General features: G+C 49.9%; 1 protein-coding gene across 1 annotated transcript in view; it reads left to right on the top strand.

The window, feature by feature from the left end:
- The first annotated feature begins 252 nt into the window (after nucleotides 1–252).
- Nucleotides 253–14,611, top strand: part of KIRREL1 (kirre like nephrin family adhesion molecule 1) — a 336,552-nt gene continuing 322,193 nt past the window's right edge. The window contains exon 1 of the mRNA XM_089659346.1: nucleotides 253–558. Coding sequence (XP_089515472.1) covers nucleotides 507–558 — 52 coding nt within the window. The 5' untranslated portion in view covers nucleotides 253–506. The remainder of the gene's footprint in view (nucleotides 559–14,611) is intronic.

The following is a 14,611-nucleotide window of genomic DNA, read 5'->3' as shown; positions in this document are numbered from 1 at the left end:
CCCCCCCCCACCACCACCACCCCCCCATCCCCCTCCTCCTCCAACCTCATTCCAGCCCCCTTGTCTTGTCCACTCAGCTCCTCATTCCATCCAACTTTTTTTTTTTTCTTGTTGTTCTGTTGGAGGGAGAGAGAGAAGAGGAAAAAAAAAATGGGAGTTTAGAAAACTCTGTCCCTCCCCCCCTCTCCTGCCTGCGGAATGGTTTCTTCCTCCTCTGGATTCATCATTCTCTCATTCCAAGACTTTTTTTTTTTTGTGTGTTACACAGAGAGAGAGAGAGAGAAGTGGAGGAAGTGGAGCTTCTACTGTGGGAGCCAAAAATTCACAACCTTCTCCAAGCCCGGGATCTTCTTTCATCTTTTCGGGGGAATTATTATTTCGGGAATTGCCATCGCCACCAAAGGAGCAACCAAAAGAAAAGGCAAAAAAAATAAAAAATTGCATCGAAAACCCACATCTGTTCCTAGAAGTCACCAAAAAAAAAGAGAAGAAGAAGGATCAAGAGCATGTTCTTCCTCTTCTTATGGATCTTCACGCTTCCAGACACACTTTCGCAAGGTAACGTTCGATACGTTGTTGGAGTTGCGAGAAAAAGAGCAACATGTAGGGTCGCAGGGACTGGGGGGGGGGGGGTTGCTACTTTGTTGCAGGCATCGGGGATGTTGCTGCGGTTCCCTGTCCACATCTGTATTGTATTAGGCTGTGGATGGCTGAGGAACCCCCTTGAGATGTGGCCACCAGATCTACGGTGGCTTTGGGTTCATGCTGTATGTTATCTATTTTATGCTGTTGGATTTTTTATGCTTTAGCTTTATGTTGTTGTTGTTTTTTTTTCCATTACAACTTTGGTCCAGGCTGATGTGATCCAGGACCAAGAAGAAGAAGGAGGAGGTGGGGGGGGGGGATGCTGGATACTAATCATGATTGTGGCATGACTCAGGACCATGACTGGGATGGGTTAACCCGCTGTGAGCTGTTGTTTGTAAAGCGATCTCTTTTATTATTTTCCTTGTGTTTTGTTACATTGTTGTTGGTAAACTGATCTCTTTTGCAGTTTAGGAACTGCAATGTTGTGCTTGCCTTGCGTGACAGTCTTGTGCTACACAATGCATCATTCTCAGGAGCTGCGGGCTTTTCGGAGACTTTGCTAGGTCTGTAACCTGGGCTCTGGGGACCTGCTCCATAGCCTGGGTTCTGGATCTGCTCCATAGCTTGGTCTCCCAGATCTGCTCCATAGCCTGGGTTCTGGATCTGCTCCATAGCTTGGTCTCCTACATCTGCTTCATATCCTGGGCTCCTGGATTTGCTCCGTAGCCTTGGTTTAGGATCTGCTCCGTAACCTTAGCTCTGGATCTGCTCTGTAGTCTGGGCTTTGAATCTGCTCCATAGCTTGATCTCCTGGACCAGATCCATAACCTAGTCTTTAGATCTGCTCCATATCCTGGTCTCTGGATCTGCTCAGTAGTTTGGGCTTTGGAGCTGCTCCATAGCTTGGTCTCATGGATCTGCTAAGTAGTTTGTGCTTTGGATCTGCTCCATAGCTTGATCTCATGGATCTGCTCAGTAGTTTGGGCTTTGGATCTGCTCTATAGCTTGGTCTCATAGATCTGCTCAGTAGTTTGGGCTTTGGATCTGCTCCATAGCTTGGTCTCTGGATCTGCTCAGTAGTTTGGGCTTTGGATCTGCTCCATAGCTTGGTCTCATTGGTCTGCTCAGTAGTTTGGGCTTTGGATCTGTTCCATATCCTGGTCTCTGGATCTGCTCAATAGCTTGGGCTTTGGATCTGCTCCATAGCTTGGTCTCATGGATTTGCTCCATAGCTTGGTCTCATGGATCTGCTCTGTAGCTTGGTCTCATGGATCTGCTCTGTAGCTTGGTCTCATGGATCTGCTCCGTAGCCTTGGCTCTGGATCTCCTCAGTAGTCTGGGCTTTAGATCTGCTCTCTAGCTTGGTCTCCTGGATCTGTTCCATAGCCTTGGCTCTGGATCTGCTCCGTAGCCTGGTCTCTGGACCTGCTCAGTAGTCAGGGCTTTGGATCTGCTCCATAGCCTGGACTCCTGGATCTGCTCCATAGCCTGGGCTCTGAATCTACTCTGTAGCCTGGGCTCTGGATCTCCTCCAGTGGCCTCCTGTGAGCTCTTGATCTACTCCATACCGTGGAACTGCTCTGTAGCCTGGGCTCTTGGATCTGCTGCAGAAGCTCTTGACTTGTTGAATAGAGACAGGGCTTGATGGCATTGCTTGCACTGCAGCCGTGTGGAGCTGTCAACTGCTTTGGTGGTTGAAAAGGTGGATGGACAGTGGTAGTTTGGAAGAGGTTCTGGGGGATTTTTTGGGGTGGGAATGGCAGGGCGGTCTGTTGAGTAGTTAGAGGTATTACTACGTCATCTGAAGAGAATACTTTGCGTGGATTGAAGGGATTTTGACAGAGACATGCTGATCATTTTGGAGAGTCTATAGAAGTCTTTCTTAATCCTTTAACCCCAAAAAGGCCCTTGAAATAATTTTCAGGACCTGGGGAACCCCTGCTAAAATTAATATATTGGGAGTCAGAGGCAAGAATGTTCCTTACATTGGTGGTCAGTGGGAAGAATGCTCCTTCCATTGGTGGTCAGTGGGAAGAATGTTCCTTACATTGGTGATCAGTGAGAAGAATGTCCCTTACATTGGTGATCAGTGAGAAGAATGTCCCTTACATTGGCGATCAGTGAGAAGAATGCTCCTTCCATTGGTGGTCAGTGGGAAGAATGTTCCTTACATTGGTGGCCAATGGGAAGAATGTTCCTTACATTGGTGGTCGGTGGGAAGAATGTCCCTTACATTGGTGGTCAATGGGAATAATGTTCCTTACATTGATGATCAGTGGGAAGAATGTCCCTTACATTGGTGATCAGTGGGAAGAATGTCCCTTACATTGGGGGTCAGTGGGAAGAATGTCCCTTACATTGGTGGTCAGTGGGAAGAATGTTCCTTACATTGGTGGTCAGTGGGAAGAATGTTCCTTACATTGGTGATCAGTGGGAAGAATTTTCCTTACAATAATGGTCAGTGGGAAGAATGTTCCTTACATTGGTGGTCAGTGGGAAGAATGGTCCTTACAATAGTGGTCAGTGGGAAGAATGTTCCTTACAATAGTGGTCAGTGAGATGAATGTCCTTTAAATTGGTGGCCAGTGAGAAGAATGTCCTTTAAATTGGTGGTCAGTGGGAAACATGTTCCTTACAATGGTGGCCAGTGGGAGGAATGTCCCTTACATTGACAGTCATTGCGAAGAATATCCTTTAAATTGGTGGTCAGTGGGAAGACATACAGACATCTAAAAAGATCATTGGTGTCATGCCACTGGCTCTTCCAAGTGGCATTAGACGTGGAACTATGCAGGCATCATCAGATGGGAGGTCACTCAGCCACAGATCAAGGACTAATAACCTCTGAAGGAACCCTAAAGTTCCACGGATTCCTGGTTAAGAATGGCGGTTCTATAGGGAGATGAACTCCTTCAGGAATATGGAGAAAAGTCAGTTGACTGGGTTCGAAGTCTTCAGTGGGAATGTAATGACCGGCATTGTATTTCAGTCGAACGATGTATGGGTTAACGGGAGAGATGGTCTTAGCAGCTGATCAAGGCTTGTTCTCCTTTCTCCGTAGAAGACAGAATCATCCCTTTGCTGTAGCAAAGTGGTGCTGGGTCTTGGCGGGGTGCAATCTAGCATCAGATGGAAAGAGGGTCTTTTACGACCAGTCACTTTCCTTGAGAGATTTGCTCCTTTCTGGTTGAATGTTGTGCAACTGGTCGTTATTGGGTGCAGGAAAGGCGCCTACGCATCGCGAAAGTGTGATCGCAAACGTGCTAAACCACACAAGCGATGAGATTTTCGAACCAGAAAATTCTAGTTCTAGAGATCAACTTGTATGGTCGGTCACGAGAAACTGGAATCTTGAAGGACTCTTCAGCTGGAGATGGCTTCTTTGAAGACCACCATGGTATGTGTATGGGTGTGCTATTGTTGAGCGATTATCCGATACAATACATATGTGGGGGGGGCACGGGAACATCGATGGTTCAAGCTGGATTTTGGCAAAGAACTTCAAGTGTCCTCTCGCCGGCACGCCAAGTGCGCCGGGCGCTTTGTAGTTGCCCCCTCCACCTCCAGGCCCATTCATGCTCCACGCGGTGCTGTTGTGTATTTGGCACACGCTTTTAACACCTTGTCTTCCGCGCCATGGAAGGCCGGAGAGAGGGAAACGGGAAGAGGGAGGAGGTAGTGAGGGATTTTTCCTTCCAAAATTTCACAGGAAGAGGAAGGGACCGTGCTGGTCCATGGAGCGCCCCCACCACCCCCTTCCTCAGATGTTCCTCTCCGTGTCCATCCTGTCCTCCTAACAGAAGGCCACATTACTGACCATGGAAAACAAAACTCCCACAAGCACAGCTGTCTGCCTGATCAGCATCTTGCAACATCCAGTGCCAGGGCAGGGAGGAGAGGATCCTAGGCTGCCGATGGTTCTTCCACTTAAAGGGTCAGTCCACCCAAAAGTGATATTCTGGGTAGAGGTGGAGCCAAGTGGACCCAGTCAGTCCTTGGCTTTGTAATGGTTTTGGATACCGCAGAGGAGAGATCTCCGGGTCATAATTCCCGGCTCTGCTCTTGTCCACCTGGGAGTTTCACAACCAACGTTGTCCCAACTCCTATCATATTCTCCACAAGATGATGGAAACCCTTCATAATGAGCACGAGGGGGGGGGGGTACAGACCCGGGAACTCAGTACAGGGATGGTGGCAACCCCTCATAATGAGCACGGGGGGGTTACAGACCTGGGAACTAAGCACAGGGATGGTGGGAAACCCTCATAATGGGCACAGCGGGTGTACAGACTCGGGAATTCAGCACAGGGATGGTGGGAACCCCTCATAATGGGCACAGCGGGTGTACAGACCCGGGAACTCAGCACAGGGATGGAGGGAACCCCTCATAATGGGCACAGCGAGTGTACAGACCCGGGAACTCAGCACAGGGATGGTGGGAACCCCTCATAATGGGCACAGCGGGTGTACAGACCCAGGAACTCAGCACCGGGATGGTGGGAACCCCTCATAATGGGCACAGCGGGTGTACAGACCCAGAACTCAGCGCAGAGATGGTGGGAACCCCTCATAATGGGGACAGCGGGTGTACAGACCTGGAAACTCAGCACCGGGATGGTGGGAACCCCTCATAATGGGCACAGCGGGTGTACAGACCCAGAACTCAGCGCAGAGATGGTGGGAACCCCTCATAATGGGCACAGCGGGTGTACAGACCCAGAACTCAGCGCAGAGATGGTGGGAACCCCTCATAATGGGCACAGCGGGTGTACAGACCTGGGAACTCAGCACCGGGATGGTGGGAACTCCTCATAATGGGCACAGCGGGTGTACAGACCCAGAACTCAGCGCAGAGATGGTGGGAACCCATTATAATGGGCACAGCGGGTGTACAGACCCGGGAACTCAGCACAGGGATGGTGGGAACCCCTCATAATGGGCACAGCGGGTGTACAGACCCAGAACTCAGCGCAGAGATGGTGGGAACCCATTATAATGGGCACAGCGGGTGTACAGACCCGGGAACTCAGCACAGGGATGGTGGGAACACCTCATAATGGGCACAGCGGGTGTACAGACCCGGGAACTCAGCACAGGGATGGTGGGAACCCCTCATAATGGGCACAGCGGGTGTACAGACCTGGGAACTCAGCACCGGGATGGTGGGAACCCCTCATAATGGGCACAGCGGGTGTACAGACCCGGGAACTCACCAATAAAGTTCCAGAGAGATAGAGGAGATTATTTAGAGGTTTACTCCACACCAAGCAGCTGAGCCTTCATGATCTGAAGGACTGAAATCCAGCGGTGGCCCAGAGACAGTCAGGCTGGGGGAGGAAAGGACTAAATGATGCTGGGTGCCCTCCAGCCAGGAAATGGGGCGGAGCTCTATCTGACTTGCTGCAGCTTCTAATGCCCATTATGAGAAGCTCACAGTGTGCGGTGAAATCAGAGGAGCCGGCAGAACCGCGCCAGACTCATCCAGGGCTCAGCTTTCAGGATGGTGTAATAAGCAATCTCGTCAGGCGGCAGGGCATGCTGAGACTTGTAGTTCCACGGTAGCCAATGGAGGCGTGCGATTGCCGTAATTGGTGCTCCGGGGCCCCTGTGAAGGCACGGGGTAGCTGCCATAACAGACCCCCATTGTTCGGGGACCCCGAGGGCTTTGCAGCAGGAGAGGCATCCAAACCTTCATGCAAATGAGATGCAATTAAGTCTAATTAAAAACAGAGAGTGTGCGGCGCGGTGCGGATCGGCGCAGTAACGGAACATTACGCCAAAAGGAATGGCGCCCTGGATGGGGGGCCACTGCGGGGGGGGGGGTCCATGATGAATTTCTATTGATTTTCTTGCATTGTACGCGGAGAAGTTGTTCGGTAATCTGGCACTTCGTCTGAGGAATGTGTCAGCGGCCACCGCGCTTTGTGCTGACGCCGTCACTTCGCCTCCCCGGCTCCTAGTTAATCATTTCGCCTTCATTGGCTCTCTGGCGTAATTACATATGAGCCTCGCCGGCCAGGGGATCAATGGCAGGATGACACTTCGAGATGAACGCCTGCCCTGCACAGCTCTCCCGGACTGCAACGGGTCACTCGTGATTTCACCGCACACTGTGAGCTCCTCGCCATGTGCACTAGAAGCTGCAGCCAGTCAGATAGAGCTCCGCCTCATTTCCTGGCTGGAGGACGCCCGGCATCATCTAGGCCTGACCGACTGTCCCTGGCCCCGCCCCTTATCCTCATTAGGATTTCAGTCCTTTTATGGTATGCATGCAAATAGAACAACCACACCTACAGACTGACACCCACCCATGAAGGCATTTAGGTATTTGCATAGCTCCTCCCAAGAGCCATCCCAATGCGTGCGTTAAAGCAGAGGGGCGGGGAATATTGTATGGAAAGAAGAGGAGTGCGCAAATAATGATCCGCTTTCGTTACATACCTTATTTTAGAACCAAGGATGTCGTCACTGGGACTCTGTTCTTCTCTATGCAATGGCGGGAGGGGCCAACAGGGTGCTGTACATAGTTTCCTGAAAACTTCCATTTTCCCTCTCCTCTCCTCTTTCCTCTGCCCTCCCCTCTCCTTTTTCCTTTCCTCTCCTCTCCTCTTTTCTCCTCTCCTCTCTTTTCCTCTCCTCTCCTCTCTTTTTTCTCTCCTCTTTCCCCTCTTCTCTTCTCTCTCCCTCTCTTCTCCTCTCCCTCGCCCTATCCCTCTGCTCTCCTTTTTCCTCTCTTCTCATCTCCTCTTTTCTCTTCTCCTCTCCTTTCCTCTCCTCTCCTCTCTTCTCTCCTTTTTCCTCTCCTCTTTCCTCTCCCTTCCTCTCCTCTCTTCTCCCTCTCGCTCTCCTCTCCCTCACCCTATCCCTCTGCTCTCCTTTTTCCTCTCTTCTCATCTCCTCTTTTCTCTCCTTTCCTCTCCTTTCCTCTCCTCTCTTCTCTCCTCTCTTCTGCTCTCCTCTTTCCTTTCCTCTGCTCTCCTCTTTCTTCTCCTCTTTCCTCTCCACTTCCCTCTCCTCTCCTCTTTCCTCTCTCCTCTCCTCTTCCCTCCTCTTTCCTCTCCTTTCCGCTTTCCTCTCTCCTGTCCTCTTTCCTCTCCTCTTTCCTCTCCTCTCCCCTTTCCTCTCTTCCTCTCTCCTCTCCTCTTCTCTTTCCTCTCTCCTCAACTCTCCTCTTTCCTCTCCTCTGCTCTCTTCTTTCCTCTCCTCTTCCCTCTCCTCTCCTCTTTCCTCTCTCCTCTCCTCTCCTCTTTTCTCTCCTCTTTCCTCTCTCCTCTCCTCTTCTCTTTCCTCTCTCCTCTTCCCTCTCCTCTCCTCTTCCCTCTCCTCTACTCTTTCCTCTCCTCTCCTCTTTCCTCTCCTCTCCCCCTTCCTCTCTCCCCTCCTCTTTCCTCTCCTCTACTCTTACCTCTCCTCTCCCCTTTCCTCTCTCCCCTCCTCTTCCCTCTCCTCTCCTCTTTCCTCTCCTCTCCCCTTTCCTCTCTCCCCTCCTCTTTCCTCTCCTCTACTCTTTCCTCTGCTCTCCTCTTTCCTCTCCTCTCCTCTGCTCTCTTCTTTCCTCTCCTCTTTCCTCTCCTCTTCCCTCTCCTCTCCTCTTTCCTCTCTCCTCTCCTCTTTCCTCTCCTCTTTCCTCTCTCCTCTCCTCTTTCCTCTCCTCTTTCCTCTCCTCTTTCCTCTCTCCTCTTTCCTCTCCTCTTCCCTCTCCTCTCCTCTTTCCTCTCCTCTTTCCTCTCTCCTCTTTCCTCTCCTCTTCCCTCTCCTCTCCTCTTTCCTCTCCTCTTTCCTCTCCTCTCCTCTTTCCTCTCCTCTCCCCCTTCCTCTCTCACCTCCTCTTTCCTCTCCTCTACTCTTTCCTCTCCTCTCCCCTTTCCTCTCTCCCCTCCTCTTCCCTCTCCTCTACTCTTTCCTCTCCTCTCCCCTTTCCTCTCTCCCCTCCTCTTTCCTCTCCTCTACTCATTCCTCTGCTCTCCTCTTTCCTCTCCTCTCCGCTTTCCTCTCCTCTCCTCTTTCCTCTCTCCTCTCCTCTGCTCTTCTCTTTCCTCTCCTCTGCTCTCCCCTCCTCTCCTTCCCAGTGTGTGCTTTGTATACTTCAAATAAAGTTTGAAAAAAAAGGGGGGTGTGCGATGTGCTGAATCACGCACCACACTGCCCCCTACCGCCAGCCAGGAACAGGCAGCTGCCGGTGCAGTAAATTGCTCCATCAGCTCTCCCTTCCCATGTGAACACAGATCACGCCTCCTGCTGTGCAGCTCAGCTCCTGACAGGCCATGGACAGGTTCCGGGCCCCCCGGGGTTGGGGCCCTCTGCATTAGAGGATCATCTTTTACCTTTATATAGGGAAATTTCATCATCTCTGTGCTTCTCTATGCAATGCAGGCAGATCCTGGCTGGTGGGAGGGGCAGGCAGAGTTCTGTACATAGCTTCCTGAAATCATCCCAGCACCCTGCCCTCAGCTCTTCTCAAGAGCTCTCAGCCCTGATGCAAGCGGTGGGAGGAGTTATGCAAATATAAAAATGCTTTGATGGGTGGGTGTCAGTCTGGAGGAGGTAGGCGGTCCTGGGCAAGCTGTATTTACATAGGTAACGCCCACATATGAGTGGAAATCCAATGAATGAAAGGGGCGGGGCCAGGGGCAGTCATGCTGGGGAGGAAAGTACTAGACTGGACGTCCTCCGGCCAGGAAATGAGGCGGAGCTCTATCTGATTGGCTGCAGCTTCTAATGCACATTGTGAGGAGCTCACAGTGTGCGGTGAAATCCGAGGAAGCCGTATCAGCTCAGGATGGGAGCCGGAGGCCAAAAAGTCGTGATTTCGGAGAAGTCTAACCCGGAGACTGGGGAGGAAGGGGTTTCCTCCGGGGGGCGCTATGTCTTCTCGGAGGGCGGAGCATGCTGGAACATGTGGATTTGATTGGAGTAGGCAGGAGAAGCACATTTTTCTGTACAAATCAGTATGTCAGTATGAAACCGATCCAAGACACAGAGCGTTCCTCCGGGCTGGGGGGGGCGCAAACGCGGCAAAAAAAAAATCCAGCCCTTTGTCAACCGCACTTCCTCCTCTTTCATGATCCTAGACTACAAATCCCAGCATGGTGTGGGTGTGGCTACAGAGAGGGGGGGGCTAGAAATCTGCCAGGGTTAAAAGTGACAAGGCCTTGCTGGGATCTGGAGTACACCGGCACCGGAACTCCGACATTACTGGGGTGGCTGGGACTTGTAGTTCCCTAACGCTCAACTCCAGGATAGGCAAACGTCGTCTACATACATTCATCATGCGTATTCTTCCTTGAACCACAGAGACCCAGTGATGACATCAGTTCCATGTTTTCATGAAAAATATAAAGATCATAAATTGGCCTGTAGAGGGAGCTCTGCATGCTTCATTGACTCTCTTAAAGTTGAACGTTTGATGGCTGTGTTCCTGTAGGTTTCTGTAGTAGGTGGAGCCTGTTAGACCCCTCCCACAGCTCTGTTCTCTCTCCCTGTGCAGGGTGACTTTCTCGTCTCTGCCCCCCTCCTGTAGTTTTCTGTAGTAGGTGGAACCTGCTAGGTCCCTCCCACAACTCTGCTCTCACCTTGTGCAGGGTGGCTGGTCTTGTCTCCGCCCCCCTCCTGTAGCTTTCTGTAGTAGGTGGAGCCTGCTGGACCCCTCCCACAGCTCTGTTCTCTCACTCCCTGTGCAGAGTGACTGGTCTGGTCTCCGCCCCCTCCTGTAGTAGGTGGAGCCTGCTAGGTCCTTCCCACAGCTCTGCTCTCTCTCCGTGCAGGAAGACTGGTCTCGTCTCCGCCCCTTCCTGTAGCTTTCTGTAGTGGGTGGAGCCTGCTAGGCCCCTCCCACCGCTTTGCTCTATCTCTTTGTGCGTGGTGGTTGGTCTCATCTCCGCCCCCCTCCTGTAGCTTTATGTTGTAGGTGGAGCCTTCTGGGCCCCTCCCACAGCTCTGCTCTCTCTCCCTGTGCAGGGTGACTGGTCTGGTCTCCGCCCCCTCCTGTAGTTTTCTGTAGTAGGTGGAACCTGCTAGGCCCCTCCCACAGCTCTGCTCTCTCTCCGTGCAGGAAGACTGGTCTTGTCTCCACCCCCCTCCTGTAGTTTTCTGCAGGCAGCTTGTAGTGGGTGGGGCCTGCTGGGCCCCTCCCACAGCTCTCTTTTCTGCACAGTAGAAGCAGCCAATCAGTTGCTCTAAAGGAGCGTGCAGATAGGAGGAGAGAGCAGAGTGAAAGAGAGATGATGGCTGCGGGGGGAGCTGTAAGGCCCTTGTTCACATCTAGAGGCCGCATCTTTAAATGCGCCTTTTTTTTACCGCGGTTTTTGAAGCAACGTCGTTCATTCATTTCTCTGCCCCAAAAACGTGCCTGTACCTTTTTTTTTGGCGCTGGCTTTGGCGCGGTTTTGAGCGTTACCGCCACAAAGCACCTGTTTCTTTTGTGCATTTGGGGGGATTTTTACGACGTTCTGGAATCTCGGCAGAATTCTAGATCACCCAGATGCGAACGGGGACTCAAGTTTTACTGTTCAGGCAGGTTTGTGCTGTGTGGCAGGGCAGAGTAAATCTCAGGACTGGATGGACAGAAATACAAATGGCAGCTCCTATCTCTGCGTTTTATCTGCCAAATTATGTTTTGCCTAATGTGCAAAAATCCGGCACGAGTTCATCCCCTCTAGCGTTCCCTCAACTGAGTCCCCGCGGAACCACCAGCTCCTCGGCGCGGGATGCAGCGACTCGGTGACACGGCAGGTTCTGGTGCCAGAGATCTGCCCAGAGGCCCCCTGCAGGCGATCGATGGGTGACGCTAGACAGGTCATTTTTTTTGGTGCGTCTCTCTCCCTTTTCTGTATGATCAGCACCATTCCTATAATAAATCTGGCTCCTCCCCTTTTCTGTAAATGAAACAGACTCCTCCCCTATTACTAACATAAATTCCTGGCATGTCACAATATACGGCGACACGATCATTTGCCAAAAAAAAGCTCCACCTTAAAAAGTCATTCCTGAGCTCCAGCCGGTGACTTGGTCTGGGCTGAGAAGATGGCATCAGTCAGAAGGAAGCATTTCCTTAGTCTCCTCTCTGCCAGTGATCACTCGAGACTGTACAATGTAACTTTGCTGCCAAGTCCCAAGGTGGGAGGCTGCAGCAGGGGGCTGATCTGTGTCAGACATTGTGAACACGGCCAAAAGGACTGCACAGGCGCCCTGAACCAGTTCTTTTATGCTCCTTATGGAGTTTGTGGTGGGCTTTTGGGACTGTGACCGGCTGGCAATGGTCATTTAGCCAATTGGTGCCCAATGTGAGGCCTGTGAGATAAATGTGAGGCCTGTGAGATACCTCATTATGGCCACTAAATGGAGCAGAGGAGCAGAGGAAATACATACGTCTGGCAAAGATCATTTAACGAATTGGAGCCCAACGTGAGGCCTATGAAATTTTGTGAAATACCTCGTTATGGCCACTAGACAGAGCTAACAAGCATAGGAAATACATATGTGTGGCAAAGCCAATTAGTGCCCAATGTGAGAAAAGTGAAATTATATGAAATACCTCATTATGGCCACTAGATGGAGCTGAGGAGCATATGAAATCACATCTGGAAAAGGTCATTTAGCCAATGAGAGATATATGAAATTATGTGAAATACCACATTACGGCCGCTAGGTGGAGCTAAAGAGCATAGGAAATACACACATCTGGCAAAGATTATTTAGCGAATTGGTGCCCAACGTGAGGCCTATGAAATTTTGTGAAATACCTCATTATGGCCACTAGACGGAGCTGCGGAGCATAGAAAATCACATCTGTAAAAGGTCATTTAGCCAATGTGAAACGTGTAATGATGTGAAATACCTCGTTAAGGCTACTAGGTGGAGCTGAGGAGTATAGGAAATACACACGTCTGGCAAAGATCATTTAGCCAATTGGTGCCCAACGTGAGGCCTATGAAATTTTGTAAAATTCCTCATTATGGCCACTAGGTGGAACTAAAGAGCATAGGAAATACATATGTATGGCAAAGCCAATTGGTGTCCTTGAGGCAAGTGAAATTATATGAAATACCTCATCATGGCCACTAGGTGGAGCTGAGGAGCATAGGAAATCACATCTGGAAAAGGTCATTTATCCAATGTGAAACGTGAAATTATGTGAAATACTTCAGTATGGCCACTAGACGGAGCAGAGGAGCATAGGAAATACATATGTCTGGCAAAGATCAGCTAGCCAATTGGTCCCCAATGTGAGGCCTGTGGATTTATGTAAAATTGCTCATTATGGCCACTAGATGGAGCTGAGGAGCATAGGAAATCACATCTGGAGAAGGTCATTTAGCCAATGTGAGATGTGAAATTATGCAAAATACCTTATTATGGCCACTAGGTGGAGCTGAGGAGTATAGGAAATACACACATCTGGCAAAGATCATTTAGCGAATTGGTGCCCAATGTGAGACCTATGAAATTTTGTGAAATACCTCATTATGGCCACTAGACGGAGCTAACGAGCATAGGAAATATCTATGTGTGGCAAAGCCAATTGATGTGAGGCAAGTGAAATGATGTTAAATACCTCATCATGGCCACTAGATGGAGCTGAGGAGCATAGGAAATACATACATCTTTGTAACATTGAGACACAATGTAACAATTCTAGAGAACACTGGAGGGAATTAGGAAATAACTGTAACCATTGTATGTCTGTTGTACCGTTGTTACATTCACACCTAAACATTCCATGAACGCGCCAAAGTGCGCCTTCACGCGCGTTCACGGAACACGTGAGAAACGCACGTCGTGCTTCATTGTTAATGGCACCCCAAACCCGGCAACCAGACGTGTCCAAATGCACAAACAGCACCACCCCAACACGGTGCAGGAGCCTCTTTGACATGTTTGGCGTTTCATCGGAATGGGCGCGTAAATACGCCAAAAAAAATAAACAAAAGAAACGGCCTAAGCATTCATTCCATAGAGGATATGGCCTAAAGAACGTTCATTCAGTAGAGGATAAAGCCTAAAGAACGCTCATTCAGTAGAGAATACGGCCGAAAGAGCGTTCATTCAGTAGAGGATACAGCCTAAAGAACGCTCATTCAGTAGAGAATACGGCCGAAAGAACGTTCATTCAGTAGAGGATACGGCCTAAAGAATGTTCATTCAGTAGAGGATACGGCCTAAAGAATGTTCATTCAGTAGAGGATATGTCCTAAAGAACGTTCATTCAGTAGAGGATACAGCCTAAAGAACGTTCATTCAGTAGAGGATACGGCCTTAAGAACGTTCGTTCAGTAGAGGATACAGCCTAAAGAACATTCGTTCAGTAGAGGATACAGCCTAAAGAATGTTCGTTCAGTAGAGGATACAGCCTAAAGAACGTTCATTGAGTAGAGAATACGGCCTAAAGAATGTTCATTCAGTAGAGGATACGGCCTAAAGAACGTTCATTCAGTAGAGGATATGTCCTAAAGAACGTTCATTCAGTAGAGGATAGAGCCTAAAGAACATTCGTTCAGTAGAGGATACGGCCTAAAGAACGTTCATTCAGTAGAGGATACGGCCTAAAGAACGTTCGTTCAGTAGAGGATATGACCTAAAGAACATTCATTCAGAAGAGGATACGTCCTAAAGAATGTTCATTCAGTAGAGGATATGACCTAAAGAACATTCATTCAGAAGAGGATACGGCCTAAAGAATGTTCATTCAGTAGAGAATACGGCCTAAAGAACGTTCATTCAGTAGAGGATACGGCCTAAAGAATGTTCATTCAGTAGAGGATACGGCCTAAAGAACGTTCATTCAGTAGAGGATACGGCCTAAAGAAGGTTCATTCAGTAGAGGATACGGCCTAAAGAACGTTTATTCAGTAGAGGATACGGCCTAAAGAAGGTTCATTCAGTAGAGGATACGGCCTAAAGAATGTTCATTCAGTAGAGGATACGGCCTAAAGAACGTTCATTCAGTAGAGGATACGGCCTAAAGAACGTTCGTTCAGTAGAGGATACGGCCTAAAGAACGTTCGTTCCGTAGAGGATACAACCT

Source organism: Staurois parvus, unplaced genomic scaffold, assembly GCF_062004578.1.
Source record: "Staurois parvus isolate SC_StPar_1 unplaced genomic scaffold, SC_StPar_1.0 ptg001150l, whole genome shotgun sequence".
Lineage (NCBI taxonomy): Eukaryota > Metazoa > Chordata > Amphibia > Anura > Ranidae > Staurois > Staurois parvus.
Note: the sequence above shows the minus strand (reverse complement) of the source record. Positions and strands in the feature narration are given on the sequence as shown.